The sequence below is a fragment of the Lissotriton helveticus genome, chromosome 2_1 (genome assembly GCF_964261635.1).
Source record: "Lissotriton helveticus chromosome 2_1, aLisHel1.1, whole genome shotgun sequence".
In the NCBI taxonomy this organism is placed as follows: Eukaryota; Metazoa; Chordata; class Amphibia; order Caudata; family Salamandridae; genus Lissotriton; species Lissotriton helveticus.
The window spans coordinates 1,692,728,237-1,692,755,186 of NC_136059.1; the positions used below are offsets into that span (position 1 = coordinate 1,692,728,237).

At 43.8% G+C, this 26,950-nt stretch overlaps 1 protein-coding gene across 1 annotated transcript in view; it reads left to right on the forward strand.

The window, feature by feature from the left end:
• The window catches only part of SHOC1 (shortage in chiasmata 1), a 1,878,679-nt gene extending 1,853,228 nt beyond the window's left edge, over window positions 1–25,451 (forward strand). Inside the window, exon 28 of the mRNA XM_078676649.1 lies at window positions 24,962–25,451. Coding sequence (XP_078532775.1) covers window positions 24,962–25,065 — 104 coding nt within the window. The 3' untranslated portion in view covers window positions 25,066–25,451. The remainder of the gene's footprint in view (window positions 1–24,961) is intronic.
• Window positions 25,452–26,950: the final 1,499 nt, after the last annotated feature.

Consider the following 26,950-nt stretch of genomic DNA (forward strand, 5'->3'; position numbering starts at 1 on the left):
CCTGACAGGATCTCCGTTAATAATAATAATAACAACATTTGTAGATCGCAACAGCTACCTCAAGCAGAGGTGTCCTGGAGCATCTGATCCTGTCGGAGGTGGCGGTCTTTTCCCCCACCTGCAACGCTCCAACCACCGGCATTGTAATCCAGCAGTTGGATTGCGACCCTTATCGGGTGAGTAGAGGATGGATTCACCAGTCTTATCCAGACATTGAAATCTGGCCTTTAGGACCCCGAAAGTCCACTCCACTAGCCTCCCTGTTCTTCCATGTGCCTCATTGAAGTGGACTTTCCCTGGCGATGTTGGTTAGGATAAGCTGAGTCTCCTATGTGGAAAAAAATGACCGAAAGAAATCTAATAGTATTTTTGATCATTAAACTTAAAATTAACTAAAAAATAAATTGACAGATTGTACTTCCCAACAAGCCAGGCCCTCCCAGGTCCAAGTTGTGACACTTGCAGGGTATGGGCCGTAGTGCAAAGGAATCATGTGTTGATCCTAGAAAACGCGCACACATGCCTGTGATGTACAAATCTGGTAAGCACACAACTTGCACATTGATTGAATGGAAGTTTTTTCGATTGAGGAAGACTTGTACTTTGTCATGTGTTGGAGTGGCACTAAGGCAATATGTATACCATAAATTGCTCCTACCACATGTGGTAGAAGACCCAAATCCTAAAATTCTACCTTCACATTGACAAAATCCTAATTTTGTTGAAACTGTATGAAGCTGATGATGTGTCTCATCATTGAAAAAAGAACGTTTTGTAGCACACCACTGAAAGTTGGTTGTGACATTACACCAGATACTGCAACAGTGTATTGGAATGATCCTGTGGCTACAAAACAAAGTACAGCCATTATTTTCACTACTGGTGTTATTGACTTGGGATTCCCATTGTGGAGCAGAAGATCTGGCATCAGCTGATGACATAAATCAATAATAGTTTGTCTATTTAATCTGAATATTTTTACCATATCCTGTTCTTCCATGGTGGCAAGGTCTGAAAATTGTCTCATAACTTGAGTCACTTGTCTTCTCACTCTCCCTGGCTTCATATGTCTGTATTACATTTTTTTAATTGTTATGAATTTTGCAAACATATGTTTGACATAAAAAACTAATCTTTTTATTTTTCACAAATTATTTTTTTACATAATTTTGCAAATGTATTTGAGACTTTTTTAAATTAAATTTTTGACATGTATTTAAAATAAAAAAAGAAATATGTTGAGAATATATCTCGAATGCATTATTGGCACATTTTGTTATATATATATGTATATCTAAAATTCCGTCACCGGAAGTATAAACAAACCCACGCAACTCTTGCATTTAACCACAATAATGCACTACACAATAATTTTTTTGCAAAACAAATAAATAACATTAACATTTTGTATATTTAAACAACTAGCCACCATTTTGAGTGTTGGTGACACTCTTAACATTCACAAACGCACTATTTAACAATCTAAAATGGCTGAAGCCTGACCTCGCCATCAGGACGTTTACAATTAGAAGGAAGTGGGCAGAAGTTGATAGGGTAGTGGGTGTGAAACTCCACGATGGATACAGCCATAGGCTAACGTGTGTGAAAGCAACTTACAAAAGCCAATGGATGTGTCCGCTTCCAATGACAGTCTCGCATGGAAGCAAGTCTGTTCATTGCAAAATTAATTCTATAGGCATACATAAAAAAACAGAAAGAAATGTGAACACAATAGTGATTGAGTAAAACATACCATAAACATAAATGTTATGTTCTTTGTTATGTCCATGTGAACAATTATTAATGAACAAAAATAAAATACTTAAAGGGACTTTTGCAGATGGAATATTACCTCACAAATGAAACTGAATTTTTTTCCAACCTATTCCATGGCAATATTTTATAATGCACTTGGAATTTGACGGATAGAAATTCCGAACATACATGTTGGAGTATCCCATCTGCAAAACTCGATATCAGGCACAAAAAATGACTCATTTATAAATATGTAAAATGCATCAAAGGAAAATAAAATTGTAAATTGCATTTAGATTTTTAATTTTAAAAATATACATGAATTAATGTGTTAAAAAATTTACTGTAATGTCTACCGATTTTTTACTAAACTGAGAGCCAGACATTTTTTTCTTCACAATAGTAAAACAAACTAAAAATAAATTAAGTTATTTTATAGAAAATTATAAATGAAGTGGAATTAAAATGTATCAAGCTGTATGTTTTTACTTATGCTGCAGAAATAATTTAAATCTAAAAAAAAAATATTTTAGAATTTCTTTAACAGTATAAGTAAATAATAGGGCAGAATGCATTAACAACTTAAGTGCTGAATCCAAAAATTTAATTTCAACATTAAAAAAATGTGTAGGTTATTTAAAGTAAGTTTTAACATTGTGAAATGCCCTCGTATAAAAACAGGCTTTCAGTTCATATAAATATTGGTACAACATTACAGTAAATATTAACACACATTGATTCATATTGTTATTTTTAAAAAGAAAAAGAAAAATCAGCTTTTTTTACCTTGTACTCACAATGTACTAAGGGATTTTTGTTTTATATTACAGTTTTGTAACATTTACTATTCAAAGTTCACTATTCAAAACAACAAATCAGAACCATTCAGAAGTATAAACCAGTTCTTGTAGAGATTTGAACATATTTAAGAAAAATGATCAAAAATAAATTTGGAGCAATAATAGAAAATTACAAAACTGTGACCAAATGTTTTCTGGAGATGCTTCCTACATGCAGGAGCTAAAGATAAAAATAAACCAAAAAATAAAAGCCCTGAAGGAGGTGAAATATAAAAAAATTGAAAATGTTTTGAGAATAAACGTCTGACCAGTTATATTTACTCAGATACAATAGAACTATTGTATAAGTCTTTACTGCATCTGCAAGAGCTGGCGAAGGAGATATTGGCCAAGAAGGCGGGGAAGCAGCTGGCCTTTGTGGTTCAGGTGGTGAAACATCAGACACCGATAGACACAGTGGCATGGAGGGTGAGAGGATTGGAATGGAGGCCACCACATTGTCATATTCATTGGAGGCCTCCACAAGTGAGCAGTCCCTGGTGGTGGTGGACCATACCAGAAATGCAACAACCTCATCATTGTCCACCACCCAGAGACACATCTCCCACTCCCTCTTGCTCCCCCTCAAGTTGTGCAAACCCCAACCCCTAAAAGAGTTGGGGTCTCCTTTGTCACAGGCACATCACCCCCTTGCCCCTGTCACTGTTGACCTATTAAGCAGCATCTCTCTAGGCCAGACTGTGATAGTGAATGGCATCCAGGGGCTAACCTTCCAAATGCAACAAATTATTACAGTTCAGTGTCTGGCATGCAGAGATTGCTTGCCAAAATAGCGGCCTCCTCACTCACCCCAGCTTCCCAACCAGCCCAGCCTTCTGCCAGAACTCAGGTCCCTTCCTCAAACCAATCCAAACTACCACTCCGATCCCAAGCACACTCACTTCTTTGCAGGCCCCCACTCCAAAAGACATAAGAAGCACAATCACACACATACATAAACAAAAATACACAAACACACAAACAACATACACACAATATTTAAACTATACCCACTAGCACCACAAGCACAACACCCACAACCACCATCACATCCACAACCACCACCACACACACGACCACCACCAAACCCACAACCACCACCACACCCACTACAACCAAAACACCCACAAGCACCACAACCACCATCATAACCACCATACCCACAACTACCAACACACCCACAAGCCCTACAACCACCACCACATCTACAAGCACCACAACCACAACACACTCATCAAAACCAACCCACTCACACAAAAGCACACCTACAAACAAAACAGGACCAACCAAAAGCAAGCCAACACACTCACCAGAATATCAAACACCGGCCAAAGAACATACTTCCAAACATACACAACAAACACCAAACCCACAGGCAACTGCTAAACATACAGACACAAGCACAACACCCACTCCAGCTCCCTCTAACTCCAAAAGTCAATCCTCAAACCCCTCCTACCCTTACTCCTCCTTCCGAATTCACCTCTTATCTGTCCTTAACCCCTACCAAACCTAAACCCATCCCTCCCAAGAACAATCCTTGAAGTACCCGCTCTGCACCCAATAGATGCCCTTTCCTGAGGAGGTTGACCTTTGGACTATGTGTAGAAGGCAAGTTATAGGCAACAAAGCCACAAGATGTTGTTGTGGAAAATGATCTCAATTTTAAATAAATATATTTTACAAAGTTTGTCCTAACATTTTTATAAATTTACAATTCCTTGGTTATTAAAAATGTTAATGACGAAAATGTAAAATACATATTCTTACTTACATTTATAACAGACAAATACAAAAGAGTTTTTTTTTTTAATTACATATTTGTAAACGTCAAACATTAGAAAATAAAATTAATGGACCATACAATTTTGGTGCAAGCATTCATCATGATTATGGACACTTACACCAAAAAATACAGAAAATGCACAAGACAAAGGGAAATGTTACATAAATAAAAAAATGAGTTAAGTTTAGAACTAACATTGATTTTACATTTATTTTTATTTCTAAACTTTTAACTTGTCTAGTGCAATTACTGAATTATATTAAAATGATATTATTCAAAATTGGGTAATGCATATTTTTATAATTTGAAAGTTTACTAAACATAAGTAAATACACATGTATGAACAAATTATGAATTTTGATTCATGTAAAAGTTTGTGTAAGTGCCCATTATCATGACGGAGGCTTGCCCCAAATTTAAAATAAACAAAATAAGTTAATACAGGTTTGTTTCTTTAACTTTGTTAAATGAGAACATTACACGCATATGCACTATACATTAGAAAAAATGGCTTGTAGGAGAAATTAAAAAATGTGTGAGTCCAGAGCAGATGTAAACAGACAATGCAAAAGAAAACAAGTAAAAAAATGTATACCTTAGATTTCGCTGATGACGGGGTTGATTTGCTTCGTGGTCAAGTAGCAGCATCAAAGTAAGGACTTGGATGATCAGGCTCATGATGGAAAGGGAAGTGGAAAAAAAAAAGGTGAATTTCTACTTTATATCTCTTCAAAACCGCCAACTTCGATGTCGCTACAGTTACATTGATGGGAAGGCACATTGTAATTGGCTCAGCAGAAATAACGCTTTCGACATGTGAGGAAAATTCTGGCAGAGACGGCAGAACTCGGATGGACTATTGTTCATAGCATCTCAATGGAGCGAACGGACCGCCTAGTAGGTGAACGGAGAAACCGCTGGATAAGTGACGGCGGACCAGATCCACCAAGATGTAAATCAGGCCCTAAGTCCAAACAGAGATATCTTAACAGCGGCTTCAACCCAAGATTCCCCGACGATTACGCTCCCTCATCGGACACTTCCTGCAGCCTTGCCCCGCTGATTTTTACCTCCTCAAAATTTCTTCTATGTCCAAAGGTAAGCACTGACCGGGCCCAATCCACTTCTTGTATCCAAACCGCGTTCCATTGATGTCAGCTATATTGTTCGACTTTGGCCCTGTCTTGCGTAACTAGATGTCTGTGGTTAGGACTTTGATTTTTTACGTGCTAGTTTTTACTACAAGCTTTACAAATTCATAACTCTGGTTCTACTGATTGGACCTTTGTCATTTTGGTGTCAAATAATTGATTCAAATGTACACAATTTTTCTGAATTGGTGTGGGATTTTTCTTATGTTGTGTTTTCACTTTATTTCTGTTTTTGTGCTACATAAATACTTTACACATTGACTCTAAGTTAAGTCTGGCTGCTTTTCATACCAAGCTACCCAGGGTTAAACACAGATTGATTTAGTGACTTTGTGGTTCACCGTGCAAGGGATTGTGGCTGTTGCTTGACCATGGTTCACAACCTACGTTTTCATAAGATACGTCTCTCAAAAGTATATGCATAAAATAATAATAATTTCCAAATATAAACAAAAACAATGAAAACACAATCCACAGCTGTAGAATCACAGCTTCCTAACTTCCCTCCTAGCTACATGGTAGATAATAAAACCTTCTCGTAAAGGGGCTTATGTCACTCCTCAAGCAGGTGGAAGCCAAGCACCTAAAATTATCAAGGATCACTTTTTAAGGACTGTGAGAGGAGTAGTGGTGGGATTTGAGAAAGGAGGAAAGGCGGATAGAGTTGGGAGATAGAGGGTGCAGGTATGGTTGCTGTGGTTGTGAAAGTGTGTGTGTGTATTTTTGGGCGGTTGATTGTGTGCCTGATGTCTTTGCCTCGTTTGGTTGTGGATTTTTGATGTGCGTTGGGTGTGTGTTGTACCGTGAGTGAAGGTTTGGATTTTGGTGATGGTGCATTTTTTTGTTGCTGGAACCAAACTGATAAACCCATAACGAGGGCGAACCCAGTCCTGGGTTGCTTGCATTTCAGTTCAGGGAGGACCTGGCTTAGCAGTTAGGGTTGGACTATTCCTATTGGAGTATGGTCAAGACTGATTTGCATATAGCTGGTTCCAAACTTAGGTGTCCTGATGTGCAAAATAACGATGACCTGGGATGTGGCCCGAGTGATTACCAGTGGCTGAGATTAATTCAAGCTTTCCAACCATTACTATTTTGTACACTTATTTATTTTACAGGCCTGGAGAGGGAGACAAATGGGAGGGGTCCATGGACCCTTATGGTTACCACCTGTCTAAAGAAGAACAGAAAGAGGACAACTGTTATGAGGAATTAGCTGAGGCCAGTGGTTAAGACTCCTCACCAGGCACTACCCTGGTCTCTTCTCCTACTGTGACTATGAAGGAGGGTGCCTCTTTTGTGATGGTAGTGCATAGGGCAGCTGAGATTTTGGACCTTCAGTTGCCTACGGTGGTGGTCAAGAGAAACATCTTGATGAAGGTGCTTCAGCCCGGAGTCTCCCCTTCAGAACCCCTTATCCACTTCAATGATGCCCTTATAGATGTCCTACTTGTGTCCTGTGCATAGGATGATTGCCCACCGCCATTGCCCCACTCCTGGAAATCCCAGTTTCCTCTCCAGCAATCCACCCCTGAGAGCTTGGTGGTCCGAGCCTCCATGTCCAGAGTGTATTCCCTTCCTACCCACCGCATAGGGAATCCAAGAGGCTGGACAACGTTGGTAAGAGAGTGTTTTCTTCTGTCAGCCTAGCACTGAGGTCAGTGAACACCACATGTCTCTTGGGCCATTATTCCTATACAATATGGGACTTGGTTGTGCAAATGCTGCCCATAGTCTCGGAGGAGGCCCAAGCCATACTCACCTAAGCTATTGCTGATGGGAAAGATGCAACAAAGTTCACCATACAGTGTGGGCTTTCACACACCGACATGCTGGGCAGAGCGATTTATGCGTCAGTGGCCTTGCAGTGCCACGCCTGGCTGAGAGCAACAGTTTTTTTCAGGGAATGTCCAGTCTTTTCGCATGGAAATGCCCTTCAATGGCTGTCAGCTCTTTGGAGAGAAGGTGAATTCAGCGCTGGAGCGCTTTAAGGACTGCAGAGTAACAGCCAGGTCCTAGTGCTTGTCTGCGGCTCCTTGCCAACCCAATCCACCTTCTGGCCCTTTTGTGACAATGGATAGGGTCTACTACTGTGCTCATACCTTCTCAGCCACCACAGCCAACAGCCTTTCCAGCCTTTTCGTGACTGAGGGCACAGGTCCCACAGACAGCATGGGATAGGCAGCCAGCAGTTGAGTCAAACCACTACTCCCTGGGCAGCTGTGCCTTCAAACCTCAGTAGTTTGCCCTCCGACCATCATGGGTATCCAGTGGGAGACAGGATTCTCCATCACTTGCCCTACTGGTGGTCAGTGACATCAGGCCACTGGGTTCTCCAAATTTTCCGAAGGGGCTTCTTCTTCCCCTTTGTGATGACCCCACCACTCATGCCACCCACTTATGACTGGTTAACGGGGGACCATCTCTCCTGGCTACATTAAGAAGTGCAGGCTCGGGGGCGTGGCTTGACCGCCGAGCGTGATGGCCGCAAGGCAGTGAGGCTCCTGAAACCAAGGGCCTGAGACTGCATTAATATCCGACAAATCGATGTTGGGCTCCAGCATTACCCGAGACAGAGGCGGCCAATATCCTGCACCATCCGGGCTAGTGCTGAGACACTGACGTTCCTCCCGCTTCCCCTCCCGCTATACCATCTGACTGGCAAGCTGCGGCGAGACCGGGAGCACTCTGGAGCCTGGTGGTGCAGCTCCGGCCTGTAGACTGCCCCCACCTCTGTCGGCGCCTCGAAGGGGGTGATTGCGGGGAGTAAAGCCACCATCACCAAGAACTAAAATCCAGTGAAAGTGCAAGGATCCAGCCGGGGTAGAATTGACCAGCAGAGAGACACACCCATCCAGAGCAGGTGAGGGAACATTGACGAAGGGGTGGCTGTACCGCGACGTGGTGGGGCGCTTTGATTTTCGGACAAAAACTCCTGGCTGACCTCTGGAAGCCCCAAAAAATGTTTGTAAAAGGAACCGCTGCTCATGGGCCACGGTGGGTGCGTGATACAAATAACTGAGGCTGCAACTTGGAAACCCGGGGCCAATGGCCTTTATTAATTGATGAACGGAGATGTAAGTTGATCACTGGTGCACCACCGAGGCGCTGTGGACAACACCCCTATTATTTGGTGCCTTACGTCTGATGGCACTTGCACGGGTGCACAGAGAAGATAGTGCACAGGACACCACCATTTAGCACTGGGGCTTGAACCCACGGGTGTTACTGCTCCATGTCGGGGCCGAAGGGGCAACGATCCATGCTCCAGACAAAACTGGATAAATACTCCACCCACAAAGTAAGTGACCTTGATGAAGCAACTAAGGGGGAGGTTGAAAAATCGTCAACGCCGACTGGAGAAGAGCCGACATTGGTAGACGTAATGGCGGCCATTGCTAGGGTGCGTTCCTCCCCGGAATACAGAATGGATACCTTATCATTTGAAATGGCGCTGATCAAAACTGATCTACACAAAACAAGTGAGAAAGTGAATGCTATAGAAGTGGTGACTAACGAACTTAGCGGAGAAGCCCAAAGACATTAAAGAACTTCAACTGGCACGACAATGGCTAGATGCCCAGTTGGATGATTACAAAGGTCAAGCTAGACGTAATAACGTCAGAATTATTGGGGTCCCAGAGCGAGCGGATGGGCCAGCCACGGATCTTTTCATGGAAGATTTAAGCGTGAACCGTCTGCCCCCTAAAACTCTATCAAAATTCTTTAGAGTTGAAAGAGCATACAGAGTGCCGGGGGGAGACCTAAACCGGGTGCCCCCCAAGGCCCATTCTTGCTCGACTTCTCAGCTTCAGAGATCGTGATAGCATACTACAAACTGCTCAGACTAACCCTCCCCTAAAAATCGACAACAGTGAACTGTCCTTTTCTCCGGACTTTACCATCGCGGTTCAGCGTCAACGGCGCACTTTCCTAGATGTTAAAACACGATTGAGAGACAAGGGCATTCGCTATGCAATGTTGTCTCCGGAAAGTGACTCTTGGACACTTGAATCAAACTGCAAAGTACCACACCAGACTGTGTATTGTTAGTCGAAACACTCCGGCGCCAGCCTTACCTCAGCAGACTTAGAAAACACACAGACAGCATGCCAAACAATCAAAGAGAACATTTCCTGCACAGATAGCTGGTTTATGTATACAATGCATATTCTAATCTCCTCATTGGGGAACACAAAGTAGCGAGGCTGGGTCCAAAGGGCTGGTGTCTGCAACTCTTATCCCCACCCCCAACTTCTAGTTAGTTCTTATTTAGGGTGACAGGCACTCTGCACTACCGGGGTTATGGGCAGTTTTAAGCCCAGAGTGCATGGGAGCAGGGAGGGTTTTAGGGTGGGGGGTGTTTGGGGTTTTGTTTCTACAGGGTTTTTTTTTTCGTTCATCACAAAGTCATATGTAGTGAGTCTAGGCGTGGGACATACAGTGATCATGCACGCGCTGTGGAGAACATAGTAGATTATGTAGAAACCAGTTGGCAGATGGTGGGTGTTCGGGGATGGGTGGGGTGCCCCCCCCTAGTAAATACTATTTAGAGAAATAGGGGTTACGTATGAGAAACGCATTAAGTTATTATCCTGGAATGTTAATGCTTTATGTGATAAGCTTAAACGGGGAATCATACTGCAGTTTCTTAAACGACACACCCCGGATATGGTTCTGCTCCAAGAAACGCACCTCATTGGTAACATGTGTAGGGCCCTAGCGAGAGGAGGATATCAATTGGTGGTACATTCCGGGTTCACGACGGGCTCCAGTGGCGTAGCCATATTGATGAACTGTTCCTCCTCTATGACAATAGACCAGGCCTTAGAAACATTCCTCCATCGCAGCTGCGACTCCCATGTTTTCCGGAGGCCCTGGGTCTAGTACATACATGGAGAGTGCATCGCCCTGCAGAGACGCAGTACACATTTCACTCGGAGGCCCATAAATGCCTTTCCCGGTTAGACCACATCCTTGCTCCAGCAGCACAGACTGGCTATGTGAAGGAGATAAGACATCTAATGAGAGGAATTTCAGACCATTCCCCAGTTTGGCTGCAGATGGAATATAGTATGGGAGACTGTACTAGGGTGGCCCCCATCAACCCTTGGTATCTGCGAACCCCCAACATAAGATTGAAATTAGAGAAAGAAACTGAATACTACTTCAATGAGAATGAGGGAACAGCTGAATCAGCTCAGGTCCTCTGAGAGGCTTTTAAAACAGTAATAAGGGGGCAGTGTAGTTATGGGCCTATCCTCCCTAATGGTGAGTCCAGGATATATAGGCTATGATTCCGATGTTACAGCCTCTATCCTGGATTGTGGTGAGACTGACTCATGCTGGTCACTCATGCCCGATGGCATAAGCAAGCTCTGTAGTGGGACCTGAAGTCCCAGTGGGCGCAGCATCAGGGGAATCTTTCCGACACAGTCCTGATCTTGGACGGAACAGCAAAAGATATATCTGCAGTGGTGGCTAACGAACCACTATTTGGTCAGTGGCAGACCCGTCTCTCTTCCCCAACCGGAGGTGACTCTAGTGACAGATGTGTCACAGAGTGTGTGAAGGCCCTATTTCCAAAAAGGAACCACCCTTCTTGTTCCAATATACCTGGCCTGTTAGAACACCACATAATTTCCTTCCTTCTCTCACCTCTATCGGAACTGCATAACCATCTGTCTACTAGCTCCATTGCTAGAAATTACAAATGATCGGGACTCCATTTTAAAGGTATGTACTGGACACTGGCCATTACGAGTTACCCAGCTACATAATGTACTAGCTTACCCGTCGCGCGTTGCTGCGATCTCCGAAGAAAGGAAATTCAAGGAAACTCGTTATGATAACATTCAATTTACATTGTGTCATTTTTATTGAAACTTATTCATTTTAATATGGAAAACATTTCAAAGTGTCGTTTTCATTTTATTTATTTATTCGAGTGCTTGTGGATACACAATTTTTTGTTTTTCCGTCTGGTGCGTACATCAGTATTCGAAAGAATATGAGGGCCCTGGGGGCCGATATTTAAAAATATTTTATTCCAGAAACCTTTGCGGGAGTGTACTCAACAACTTCCCAAAGTTTCCTGGCGATCGGATGAATGCTGTTTTCATTTTATTTATTTTTTCGAGTGCTTGTGGATACACGATTTTTTATTTTTCTGTCTTGTGCGTACATCAGTATTCGAAAGATTATGAGAGCCCTGGGGGGGCGATATTTAAAAAAATGTTATGCCAGAAACCTTCGCGGGAGTGTACTCAACAACTTCCCAAAGTTTCCTGGCAATCTGATGAATGCTGTTTTAATTCTATTTATTTATTCGAGTGCTTGTGGATACACGATTTTTTATTTTTCTGTCTTGTGCGTACATCAGTATTCGAAAGATTATGAGGCCCCTGGGGGGCCGATATTTTTAAAAAATGTATGCCAGAAACCTTTGCGGGAGTGTACTCAACAACTTCCCAAAGTTTCCTGGCGATCGTATGAATGCTGTTTTAATTCAATTTATTTATTCGAGTGCTTGTGGATACACAATTTGTTGTTTTTCCGTCTGGTGCGTACATCAGTATTCTAAAGATTATGAGGGCCCTGGGGGGGCTGATATTTAACAATATTTTATGCCAAAACCTTCACGGGAGTGTACTCAACAACTTCCCAAAGTTTCATAACGATCGGATGAATGGTGTAGTAATGCATAAAGGACAAACAGACAGACATACATTCGTTTTTATATATATATATAGGTTACTGAAAATACTGATATTTGGTATCAACTATTTTGTCTTAAAAATTAGGACTGATGCCAAAATCGGATTTATGAAGACAAGTACCAGGAGGTCACCTTAGAAGTGCCCCCTGTACCCTTAATAGTCAGTGTGTTGGCTGACTGGTATCGTCCAGCCTTCCATTACAGATTAGATTCTGGGAACACAAGATGGACAAAGAAGAGCCAACCTCACAAGAACTAAGGACCAACCCCTGTTTGGTTGCTTGTGCCTTCGCAATTGCAAAGACCTTACTTGTCGGGCAGCTGTGCATCTTCGCTTACACTTAGAAGACTGCCCAGCACTTTGTCAACCATCTAGCATCTCCCTTGGAGCGAAGGAGCCATCTCACTGCATCTGCAGGCACTGACCCTATCTACCCGTTTGGCCATTGGGCTCACCCAGGGAGTAAAACTTCTGGAGGATGTTTTTGTGGCTTTAGGAGGTTATCCCCATCACGTTGCTGAATTTCAAGAAACTAGACCCTCCAGGATGCCCCTTGCACCAATTCCCTGAGACCCGGAGCATCTGCACCAGCCAAGGCTTGTTTGTGTCCATTCCGGACACCACCGCCATATAAAAAATTCCTGTATGACAAGGGACTTCAGGACCAATGAGATCCATGACCAGAGTAGCCCTGCAGTCATGTTTTTCCGCCTCTGCAGACCTGACCGACAACCGTGAGAGCCTTGACCTCCAGTGGCCAGCTAGCCACGACCCTCTGATCCCAAGCTCCACAGCCCGGGGCCATGACTCCTGACTGCGTCCCCTTAGTCTAGGGGTCCCCACGAATCGAGCTCCCCTTTGTCCCCAAGTCCCCCCTTGCAGCCTCTTTGTTTCAGGAACTCCACCCACAAAGTAAGTGACCTTGATGAAGCACCTAAGGGGGAGGTTGAAAAATCGTCAACACCGACTGGAGAAGAGCCGACGTTGATAGACGTAATGGCGGCCATTGCTGGGGTGCGTTCCTCCCCGGAATACAGAATGGATACCTTATCACTTGAAATGGCACTGATCAAAACGGATCTACACAAAACGACTGAGAAAGTGAATGCTATAGAAGTGGTGACTAACGAACTTAACGGAGACGCCCAAAGAATGAGTAAAGACATTAAAGAACTTCAACTGGCACGACAATGGCTAGATGCTCAGTTGGATGATTACAAAGGTCAAGCTAGACGTAATAACTTCAGAATTATTGGGGTCCCAGAGCGAGCGGATGGGCCAGCCACGGATCTTTTCATGGAAGATTTAAGCGTGAACCGTCTGCCCCCTAAAACTCTATCAAAATTCTTTAGAGTTGAAAGAGCATACAGAGTGCCGGGGGGAGACCTAAACCGGGTGCCCCCCAAGGCCCATTCTTGCTCGACTTCTCAACTTCAGAGATCGTGGTAGCATACTACAAACAGCTCATACTAACCCTCCCCTAAAAATCGACAACAGTGAACTGTCGTTTTCTCCGGACTTTACCATTGCGGTTCAGAGTCAACGGCGCACTTTCCTAGATGTTAAAACACGATTGAGAGACAAGGGCATTCGCTATGCAATGTTGTCTCCGGCAAAGCTCAGGGTGGAAGCTGACGGGAAGGCTTGGTTCTTTGACACACCGGAGGTGGCCCAGGACTGGTTGGAGGGCTGGAGACCAGCGAAGGTTCATAATGGAAAGTGACTCTTGGACACTTGAATTAAACTGCAACGTACTACACCAGACTGTGTATTGTTAGTCGGAACACTCCGGTGCCAGCCTTGCCTCAGCAGACTTAGAAAACACCGAGACAGCATGCCAAACAAGCAAAGAGAACATTTCCTGCACAGATAGCTGCTATATGTATACAATGCATATTCTAATCTCCTCAATGGGGAACACAAAGTAGCGAGGCTGGGTCCAAAGGGCGGGTATCTGCAACTCTTATCCCCACCCCCCAACTTCTAGTTAGTTCTTACTTAGGGCGACAGGCACTCTGCACTACCGGGGTTATGGGCAGTTTTAAGCCCAGAGTGCAGGGGAGCAAGGAGGGTTACAGGGTGGTGGGTGTTTGGGGTTTTGTTTCTACAGGATTTTTTTTTTCGTTCATCACAGAGTCATATGTAGTGAGTCTAGGCGTGGGACATATAGTGACCATGCACATGCTGTGGAGAACATAGTAGATTGTGTAGAATCTAGTTGGCAGATTGTGGGTGTTTGGGGACGGGTGGGGTGCCCCGCCCACTAGTGAATACTATTTCGAGAAATAGGGGTTACGTATGAGAAACGCATCAAGTTATTATCCTGGAATGTTAATGCTTTATGTGATAAGCTTAAATGGGGAATCATACTGCAGTTTCTTAAATGACACACCCCGGATATGGTTCTGCTCCAAGAAACGCACCTCATTGGGAACATGTGTAGGGCCCTATCGAGAGGAGGATATCAATTGGTGGTACATTCCGGGTTCACGACGGGCTCCAGGGGTGTAGCCATATTGATGAACTGTTCCTTCTCTATGACAATAGACCAGGTCTATACGGATACTTTAGGGAGATACGCTGCAGTGAATGGACAGTGGGAGGATGAATCGCTGACATTGATGTCGCTGTATGAGCCTCCAGGACTTCAGGGTCTTGGGGAAAGCATTGCTTACATTTCCCAGTAGTAGAATGGTAATAGGGGGGGAATTAAACTCAGTTGTATCGGGGACCCTAGATTGCCATCCCCTTAGAAACATTCCTCCATCGCAGCTGCGACTCCCATGTTTGCTGAGGGCCCTGGGTCTAGTATATACATGGAGAGTGCATCGCCCTGCAGAGACGCACTACACATTTCAATCTGGGGCCCATAAAAGCCTTTCCCGGTTAGACCACATCCTTGCTCCAGCAGCACAGACTGACTATGTGAAGGAGATAAGACATCTAATGAGAGGAATTTCAGACCATTACCCAGTTTGGCTGCAGATGGAATATGGTAAGGGAGACTGTACTAGGGTGGCCCCCATCAACCCTTGGTATCTGCGAATTCCCAACATAAGATTGAAATTAGAGAAAGAAACTACTTCAATGAAAATGAGGGCACAGTTGAATCAGCTCAGGTCCTCTGAGAGGCTTTTAAAACAGTAATAAGGGGGCAGGCGCTCTCGCTGATCTCTGGAGCAAAAAAAGACAAACAGGCCAGACTTCTCCAACGAGAAGCGGAAATACTGAAAGTGGAAGAAGGTATCACAACACTCCCCGACCATGACACAACCCACATTCTTAATTTGACACTAGAGGAATACAGGACCGAAGAGAGGGAGGTAGCTAAAACTATGCTTAATTATAAGCTGGGTAGCGTGTACTAACTAGGGGACAAAGTGGGGAAACTGTTGGCCTGGCTAGATAAGCGGGAGGCAGCGAACCGGCTAGTCACAGTAATGTTAACAGATACAGGGGAAAAGCTCACTGAGCCACAGGACATTGCGGACGAGTTTGGTAGGTACTATGACCATATCTACAAGTCCAAAACCACCAGGCAGGAGGGTGAAACTACAGAACTATTGGCAGAAATGTGTCTGCCGGTGTAGGCTGACTTCTCTATACCTACCCACTAGCACAAGTGGTGGTCAACAACAAAAAATCAGCTATATTTCATCTACACAGGGGGACAAAGCAGGGGTGCCCGCTGTCCCCACTGCTGTTTGGGCTCACATTAGAGCCTTTGGCCTGTTGGATTCAGCAAGACCCTATAATAAGAGGGTTGCGCTATTCCCCAGACTGGGAGGACCGTATTTTGCTCTACACAGACAATATTTTGTTATACTTAGTGTCCCCCAATAGATCCCTACGTAGAGTCTTAAACATCTTCGCTAACTTTGGCACATACTCCGAATACACGATCAACTGGACAAAATCTCTAATTTATATACTCAAGGACAACTTCTTGGTCCTGGCAAAGGACTATCAACTCCGGATAGTAACAGAGGGGTTCAAATTCTTGGGAATTTTCATTACTAAAAATCCCATGTTGTTTTATGAGGTTAACCTACTGCCGCCACTGCGGCGCCTGAAATGTGATGTAGAACACTGGCAGTCCTTTCCGTTATCACTATTGGGACGAGCTGCACTATTCAAAATGATGGCGTTGCCTCATTTTTTATATGTTTTACAGAATTCGCCCGCTCTAGTCCCAGCGTCCTACTTCAGGCAAGTGGAGGGTGCACAACGAACTTTGCTCTGTGGGAGTGGTCCGCCGCGTATCTCATTCCCAAAATTGGTTAGAAGCTGGTACGATGGAGGAATCTGTCTGCCAAATATCAAGAAATATTACTGGGCGGCGAAGTTGGTGGCCATCAACCCCTGTATGTATCGGCCCCTCACTGATCCGGGCTATGCAATAGATAGATGGTTACTCCCTTGGGGTAATTACACACAAGCGCTATACTCAAGACCTGCAAGGTTCCCTATATCTGTCCCCACAAAACACTCCGTACAAGTGTGGCCCTCGGTTCAGAAAATTATGGGATGGACAAAGACGATTACCCTGAGTACCCCATTATGGGACTCAGAATATTTGGGTGACCTCTGGACTTCTAAAGGGTTTGATAGATGGGACCTGATTGGAATTTCGCGAGTGACTGATCTTTGGAAACGGGGGAATGTACTTCCCTTTACAACTCTACAACAAAAATATGAACTCATAGACTCGGAAAGATTCAGGTACCTTCAGATACGACATACACTGCAGGCGGTCATTCCTAATGGACGGACCCTCCTGACGCCTCCCCTCTCCATGACAGGCTTTTGGATGGTTACGTGCCCAAAAAGGCAATTTCCTTGACATACTCGAAACTTATAAATCATTCCCCTGATCCCCTCCTGCCACTTCGGGCAAAATGAAAGTGACCTAGCTGAACTTGACAAAGATGAATGGATGGAGGCACTGGCGTCCCTGTGGGAGGGGGCAAGCTCTTCTAAGTTGAAGTTGGTGCAATTGAAAATACTCCACAGGATTTATGTCACTGGACCAACATTGATTCGGATGGGATATGGAAACGTGACTAGTTGTCGATGGCGATGTGGCCAGGAAGGCACCTTTTTTCATGTAATATGGGAATGCCCGCATATTATTAGATATTGGAGAGCAGTTCATTCATGTATGGGGGTGGTTAGTGAACAGATGATAGCTATGGAAGCCAAACGCTGCCTCCTAAATATATGGGAACCAACTGACCTAGGTAGTAACAAGAAAGCTTGGATGACCCTGGGATTGATGGTCGCCAAGAGGAATGTTGTACGGAGATGGGGGTTGCACACAACTCCAACACTACAGTAGTGGGAAGGTGACATGGACTGGTGCATGTATTGAGAAAAAACAGTATATGTATCACGAGGCTGCCCCAGAAAAGAGAGGCACATGTGGGAGAAATGGTACGTGTACAGGGGGAACATATGTGAACCACCTACGCTGCCAACACACCTATCTCTGGGAGAATCAACGCGCTGATAATCTAATGTTCCCTGCATGTACACAGCATGTGATGATATAGAACTGTATGTAGTGTATGGCAGACTATCATGACATTTGAATTGTATCGCTTGCACTCTGTGATGTTTCCGTGGTTATAATAAAAAGAAATGTAACAAAAAAAGAAGTGCAGGCTCGCTTGGCCAAGGGAGCAATAGAGAAGGTGCCTACATCACAAATAAGGTTGTGGTTGTTATTCCCGCTACTTTCTGGTGCCAAAAAGGGACGAAGGGCTTTGCCCTAGCCTTTATCTGCGCTTTTTAAAACTCTGCGATAGAAAGAGAAAATAAAAATGCTCACACTCGCCCAAGTTCTGTGTGCTGTCTATCCAAGAGATTGGATGGTAGTATTGGACTTACAAGCAGCATATTTCCACGTCCCTGTTCTGCCTGCCCACAGATGTTAGCTACGGTTCACAGTGTTCCAAGAGCACTTTCGGTTTACTGTGCTCCCTTTCGGCCCTACCAGCGCCTCTCTGTGCTCACAAAAGTGATGGCGGTGGTTACAGCTTATCTGCAGGGGCTGGGAGATAGTCTTTCCTGACCTCAATGATTCGCCATTGAAGGTGGGCTCCCCCCATTCTTCTGCCTTCCACCTTCAGACTCTGGCAAACCTGCTAGCAGACCTGACTCTCTCTCTCATAAGCTCCTTTTTATCGGAGCAATTCTGGACACAGTGTAGTTATGGGCCTATCCTCCCTAATGGTGAGTCCAGGATATTCAGGCTATGATTCCGATGTTACAGCCTCTATCCTGGATTGTGGTGAGACTGACTCATGCTGGTCACTCATGCCCGATGGCATAAGCAAGCTCTGTAGTGGGACCTGAAGTCCCAGAGGGCGCAGCATCAGGGGAATCTTTCCAACACAGTCCTGATCAAGGACGGAACAGCAAAAGATCTATCTGCAGTGGTGGCTAACGAACCACGATTTGGTCAGTGGCAGACCCCTCTCTCTTCCCCAACCGGAGGTGACTCTAGTGACAGATGTGTCACAGAGTGTGTGAAGGCCCTATTTCCAAAACCACCCTTCTTGTTCCAATATACCTGGCCTGTTAGAACACCACATAATCTCCTTCCTTCTCTCACCTCTATCGGAACTGCATAACCATCTGGCTACTAGCTCCATTGCTAGACATTACAAATGATCGGGACTCCATTTTAAAGGTATGTACTGGGCACTGGCCATTACGAGTTACCCAGCTACATAATGTTTTACTGATAATACTGATATTTGGTATCAACCATCTTGTCTTAATAAATCCGGACTGATGCCAATATCGGATTTATGAAGACATGTACCAGGAGGTCACCTTAGAAGTGCCCCCCTGTATCCCTAATAGTCAGTGTGTTGGCTGACTGGTATCGTCCAGCCTTCCATTACAGATTAGATTCTGGGAACACAAGATGGACAAAGAAGAGCCAACCTCACAAGAACTAAGGACCAACCCCTGCTTGGTTGCTTGTGCCATGGCAATTGCAAAGACCTTACTTGTCTGGCATCTGTGCATCTTCCCTTACACTTAGAAGGCTGCCCAGCACTTTGTCAACCATCTAGCATCTCCCTTGGAGCGAAGGAGCCATCTCACTGCATCTGCAGGCACTGACCCTATCTGCCCCTTTGGCCATTGGGCTCACCTAGGGAGTAACACTTCTGGAGGATGTTTTGTGGCTTTAGGAGGTTATCCCCATCACTTTGCTGAGTTTCAAGAAACTAGACCCTCCAGGATGCCCCCCTGCACCAATTCCCTGAGACCCGGAGCATCTGCACCAGCCAAGGCTTGTTTGTGTCCAGTCTGGACACCACCGCCATATAAAACATACCTGTATTACGAGGGACTTCAGGACCAATGAGATCCATGACCAGAGTGGCCCTGCAGCCATGTTTTTTCCGCCTCTGCAGACCTGACCGACAACCATGAGAGCCTCGACCTCCAGTGGCCAGCCAGCCAAGACCCTCTGATCCCATGCTCCACAGCCCAGGGCCATGACTCCTGACTGCGTCCCCTTAATCTAGGGGTCCTCACAAATCGAGCTCCACTTTGTCCCCAAGTCCCCCCTTGCAGCCTCTTTGTTTCAGGTACCATTGATTTTACCGGTGTGGAGCTCAAGGTTACCATCCTGACCAGCATCTCTGCATCCGGACATCCCATGGCAGGAAAACCCAAACTAATGGTAGTTCTTTTGACCTTGGCCCTTAAGCACCTTAAGTCCTAAAGAACACCCCTGAACACAGACTGAAAGTATATTGTTACTCTGTATGTTTTTCCTTTCATGGGACATTACCGCACGCGAGGCTCATACCTCAAAAACTAATATTCAAGCATTTTTACTGTTTTCTTGTAAAACCTATGACTCTGTAAGTACTTACCTGAATCCAAAGATTGTGTTGTCTAAATTTATATAAAAATCTGTGTTATTTTCAATTGGTCTCAGATTTCTTCTTAAGTGTGTGTCTCATTTATTGGCACAGAGTGTACAACAAATGCTTAACACTCCCCTCTGATAAGCCTAAGCTGCTCGACCACACTATGACAAATAAAGCACTTTGAATTATTAAGTAAGTCGAGGCTGCTCGACCACACTATGACAAATAATGCACTTTGAATTATTAAGTAAGCCCCTATAAACTAATAGGGGTCGTCTGGACTTTTTACATGGTGTGCCCTTTCATTGGCCCACTACGTAAAAAGCCACCTTCCTACAGGTATGTCAAAGCAAAGAAGGGAAAGGCCGTACAGATGTGGACCATCCCCCCCAGTGTATCGTGCTCTGCATTAAAATCTGCTACGCACTGGCCAAGAAGCAACTCCCTGAGGGCTTGCATGCTAATTCCACCAGAGCTAAGACTGTGACCACTGCGTTAGGCGTCGGAGTCCCAGTCCTGGACATCTGGCAGGTGGCAACGTGGGTCTCTCTACACATGTTCACTAAACACTACTGCCTCGACAGTCAGGTCCCACAGGACAGGCATTTTGCCTATTCAGTCCTGCTGGACTTTTTGGTGTGAAATTGTTTTGCAGACCCACCTCCGGGGAGATATTGCTTAGGTATCTATTCTAAGCTAAGGAATCTGTGGCTAGCAGTCTCTATGAGATGAACAAGTGGCTTACCTTCAGTCTTCTTTCTCAAGCATAAGAAATGAACTGCTACAATCGTAAAACTGGTTGTAAAATATAACGCATACAGTATAAAAAGTAGAATAATATAATACTGAAAGAGCATTGTATGGTTCCTAAACCATAGATAAATACATACATAACTAACAGAGGCTAAAAGTACTCAACAGGTGCTTCTAAAATACGCCTACCCCGGTGTACCTAACCTAAGCTTAGTACAAGGGAAGAAGTAAGTGAGGTATAGCATAAATGTAGTATTCTTTTGCCAAGAATCTGTCCAAGATTTCTCTTACGGTCTAATCAGCTCCGCACCTTAGTTTAGAATGGAGAAGGTCAGTCTCGGGACTCGATTTCCCAACAACCCGCAAGGGTAGCTTGGAAACACTGTAGCTGGATTTCTTGGCAGGAGTAAAGACAGCGTCACTCTCAGTGCGTCTGCTGGAGGGTCGGCTTCCTTCGGCACTTGCTGTAGCAGGATGCGTTGGGGAAGTAGATAGTCGAACTGCTCCAAACCACTGTGTGTTTGCTAAGGCAAGTGTGGGCATAATTATATCTTGAAGTTGCCGAATTTGACGTAAAGGTGGACATAATAACGTCATCAAAGAGTCTCAGTTCTTTGAAAACTCCATGAGTTCTTGGACAAGTCAGTTCTCGAGCAAGGGAAAGTCCCTAGCTGCTGAAGCCGAGTTTTCCAAGAAATCGTTGTAGATTTTCGGAACTAGTGGAAGTAGCCCTGCCGTATTTGGACTGCATGAGCTATGTCTAAATATGTTTATGATTCTTATGCCTATATAAGGACATTGTAATTTATACCTATATAAGGGCATGAATCGGGAAATTTACAATAGTGTCCTAAAATGGTTTACAACAGCCCACCCATCTATCACACTCTACGAACAGATTTCTAAGGACAGGGCTGTTTCCCCTTTCAGCCTAGTTTTTCACACCAGTGGTCAATGTTCTTCATGGCTCTGTGCTCCTGGTGTGGAAAGTCGCAAAAAGAAACGGACGTCAGCTCGCTGTTGTTGCATCATCTAGGCACAGCACACCTCACTTCCATCGCAGATGATGCCACATGCAGCCGAACAACACCACCTATCAGTGCGCAGGGGTACTGCTTAAAATTTCTGTACTCCTGAGGATAATCCTAAAATAAGTCATCTGCGGCTACATAGAGTCTCTAACAGATAAGGAGCTAGAGAAGGTAAGTAACTTGTTCATTTTGCCTGCCTTTTCTGTACTGGGATCTCATACCCGATGGCACATAGGGGTTTAGCATTTAGTTGGAAATGTGGGGTGTACAAGAGGGAGAGTTTGAAAAATAGGTAATAATTGCTACAAGTTGCGTGAGGTTAAAGTAAATTAAAGAACAGTTTAGGGTGGGAGATGCCATAAAACTAAGCACATAGATCATCTCCTTTAGCTGTAGTACTGCCAAAACGGACTTAAATGTATTCCCGCCAAACTTTTGAGGAAGTGAAACACCACACATGACCAACCTCTGGTATGTTAACATACTGCCATACAAAACATTGTAGGCAGCATAAAAGGGAAATATGAAATCAATAAACAAGTATATAGCATTTATGTCTAATTATTATACACGTTAGAATAGTTGTAAATTGTTTTTATTCTGATTACATTTCAGTTCAATTAAGTGGTAGATAAATAAAAATGAATTTTAAAATAACATAAAATACCATCCTTCCAAGCTTCTAACACACATATTACAACTGATACAGTAATTAACATGAGGATGAATTACAATGATTAATTCCATGCATTAATTCTATGTTTGTGGAGGCCTCTGCCTAGATGTAGGTGGAGAGTCCGAGGTGCAGAGATGTCCATGTGTCAATTGACCTTTGTGAAAAGGGCCACATTATATTTAAATACAATACAATTGGTGAGACTGTTGCACTCTCAGGAAGTAATTCTGTAAAGCATTTACTACAATTTACTCAATGTTTGAATGTGGGTAAACAAGTTAAAAATGATTGGGTTTACCAGTTTGCTTTTTGAAAATGACTGACCTGTGTGTTTTTTCTTTTTTGTTAGCAAGTGTGCTGCTTCCAGAAAGTTTTTCCTGATCTAGTTAATGTCACGAGCCGATCCAGGCGCCCATTCTCGCAGGGAGTTCCTGAAGGTTACGCCTTGTGCTCTTCCTTTTGCCCTACAACATCCCTGAACACAGAGAGATACTTGTGAGCAGGGAAAGGCACAACGCTGAAGCGCATACTTCCCCCAGGCTGCAGTGGACACCGCTTACTGAATTACATTTTTTTATTTAAATTTGGAATAGAATTGTAATTCTGACCATTGATGTATGCAGAACATTTAGGACACGAACATGTCAATATGCTCCCAATGGTGACATCAGTTGACTCACGTCACTCTAACTACATGACTCATGGGAATCAGTGCTTAAAAGAACAAAGGGCGGCAACCTCTGCTATCCACTAATTGCTGTCCTAAAACTGCAGCACAGCATCTGCACTTGTGACTTGTCCATCCCCTTTGCCCAATGAACGAAAAAATGAAGGTACGCCTTTACCTTCAAGAACTTGTTCCTACATCCAGTTAAGTGAGGAGCATTAATACTTTCAAACATCCTACTCTTGCTTTTTGAAAAATAATTCACGCAACCCTTCTGGAGGTCTGCCTTTAACTAATCTTAGCACAACACCAAGGGCCTTAATTATGAGGCCTTGCGTCACTTTTATGCCGTTGGTGCGTCACTTTTTGTGACACGCCGGCAGAGTAAACAATGTGCTATGTTGGGCCCTATTTACAAAGTGACGCATCTAGGCAGATGTGTCACTTGGTAAACCCTTGCGCTACATGGTGGGCATTCCCCCACAAAAAGCCTCGTAGAAGTTGCGCATTGAAATCCATGAGATTTCAGTGCGCCACTTCTAGGACGCCATTGCGTCAATATCTTTGCGCCTGCCTCACAGCAGGTGTAAGACTGACGCAGGCCCTTTCACATTTCACATCTATTTTCAGACACACCCCACCAATTCGTCACTTTAGCGCCTACAGATATGTCAGAAATACTGACGTATCTGTAACTCCTTGCGACATTATGCGTCATACAGTAAATATGACGCATCCATCATGTCGCAAGGAGGACCCACTGAGAAGTGACGCATTGCTGTTTTCACGCAGCTATGCATCACTTCTCATAAATAAGGCCCCAAATCCTTTATCAGTGTGACAGCAATCTATGAGCAGATACCACCATAAGCGCTGTAAGGTGCAGCACCCTCAAAAACAAACATTAAGGATGACTGACTTTAAATATTGTTTTTATTTTGTCACATTTGCTGTCCCTTCAAAGCAGAGGTCAAATGTCAGTCTAGTTTTCGGACAAATTGCTGCTTATTCTTTTAACACGGAGACTGGTGTTTACTTTACTTTCTCTTACTGCTAAGTGAGAGGATTTTATAAAGTGTACTATTTGACACTCTTGCTGGTGTGAAAGGAAATGCTGGAAGTTGTCGTTTTCTTCTAACACACAACTACATTTAAATACATATTAATGAACTGTACAAATATATCAAAAGCAATATGAAAGCACACATGAAGTTCTTTAAAAAAAAATTAAGTGTGATATAAGCAAAACGTTTAATAAGATCAAATCAAGAGACTTGGTGATGTGCAACTGACAAATGTTTGCTGATACCCAATGTCCACACATTATTGTACGTGCACAAAATAGTTGTTATCATTTAATAGGTCTGTGCACATTTAGTGCTCATTTCAATGGAAATGCGCCAACTTTAAAGGGCAGTGGCTACCACACCATGCTTTAGTGATACATTTGTGACTGTGTTCTCCTAAATGCATTGCCAGCTAAATACGACAACCTTACCACTCCTCTTGAGTGGGCGTGGCTCAATTGCCCCACTTGCTCTTGATGTGAAATTTGGATTGTTCAGAATCGCTGCGAGTTTTGTGATGTAACATTGATGACAGGAGCACCCCCCTCTGAAATTGTTCCAGCATCACTGGGTACCGCATAACATTTTGTGTTTATTTTTTTATTTCCTTAAAATTCTATAGGAATGCATTATTCACAGCTTCCTCCGAAACTCAAGAGAAGGCGACTCTCATTCGAAAAGGTCCCTGGGAGGTGTGATGGGCAAACACGCCTGAAGTTCTTTTAAAAGACAAAGAAAAATGGTGAATCCTACCAGTAATTTGCATAACTCGCTACTTTAAAGAGACAGAGGCATTTGTTATAGTTGTTGCACAGTATTATAATCATTATTTTAATAATGCATCATGAATAGTTCTACTGCTCGTTTAATGTGGCTTGGACTTTTACTATTGCGGCATGGGCTTTGCTTTCAAGATTCGGTTTAGTTTAAATACATAAATACTGCTTTTGCCCTGAACATCTGCCTACACTGATGGAAAACGAAAGCTCCACATTATTTTGCCTTACCTGTGGGGTTGTATTTTTGTGCATCGGGTTAGTCCTGTTCAGAGAGCTTTATTGCGCATACGGCTTTTTTACCCTTCACAATAAATTATACATTAAAAGTATGTTTAAAAAAACACTAAAATGCATTCACTGTTAATGTTGCTGTATCGTTTTCTTGGTCCCTAATGTGTGTAACATAAGAATTCTATTTGCCTCTTTTAGAAACTGGTGGGTGACCCCTGGCTCCATCAGGTGAACAGACGCTCTGCCCTGACAACGGAATTCGTTGTAACGTCATACATTCGTCCTATGGAATGTATGACGTTACAACGAATTCCGTTGCAACGCATGCCTTTACCACGCATGCGTTACAACGGAATTCGTTTACCACGCATAACCTTTGCCTCGACTACTTGCGTGGTGACGTCATACGTCGTCGTTAAGAGGAAACTGAATTTTTTTTCTGATTTCTCTTAAACGACGCTGATTATGTGCAGATCCCGACGTGACTTCTGGTGAGTTTTTTTATTTGGGGGGTAGACCCCCCCAAACCCCCCCCCCCGTTTTACTTTTTACCTTTACCACATATGCCTTTACTACAAACCTCGTAGTAAAGGTATGCGTGGTAAAGGCTTTAGTGGTAACCACGCATGCGTTGTACTGCATGCGTGGTTAAAGATTTCGTGGAAACGGCTTCGTTGTAAAGGCCGTTTCCCACATAGGACGACCCACTATATTTAGAGATGCCCACTAGGGAGGCCGGGGACGTTGATTTCACGAGTGCTCATGCAGAACCGCGTTGCCAAATCAAACATTGTGCTGTGCAATTCAGAATTTAGTCCCTCGATGTTTAAAATATCATTCAGGAAACAAGCCTATCCTAGGGACGGCCAGGCTTGTTCACCTTGCTCAGTGTCATTTGAGATGTGGTTCAAAGTGGAGATGCTTTGTTTTTCTGGCTACTCGTGTATGTGTATGTGTCTGTGTGTGTTTGTAGTTTTGCTAGGAGGGAGCCTGTTGTATCTTCTATGGACGTGTAATGTCCTGTCGCGTGCATGTGCGCACGCAAAGGGTGGAAGGTGATATTAGCTTGCTTTTAAGAGGGCATTGTTATTTTCAGTGTAAAAGGTGTCAGACTTTATACTGTGTTACCATACAAATGGCATTCAAGTAGGCATATTGTTAACACGTGGACAGGGACAGGCAAAAAGGTAGACTCTTTTACATAGACAGACGTTGAGATAGATAGATAGATAGACAGACAGACAGACAGACAGACTGACTGACGGACTGACTAATTACCTGGCAGACAGACACTTGCAGGCACAGATAGGCAGATAGGTACATAGAAAAAAGAGACAGATAAATGGAGTGGCAGGTAGACAGGCGAATAGGAAGGTAGAAACAGAATGCAGGCAGATACAGAGATGGGTACAAACAAACAGATCTAACTGCTTCATTACTGTTTTTTTGCGGGGAGATAGTTCTTTTGTTTATGCTTCCAGCTTGCCCAGCACTGCAGGTGTCCGAAGAAGATAGTCTTCTATTGCACAGTGACGTAAAAAAAATGAAGTATAAAGCATCTAACAATGTACCTGATGGAAATTGTCGTGCTAATTAAATCC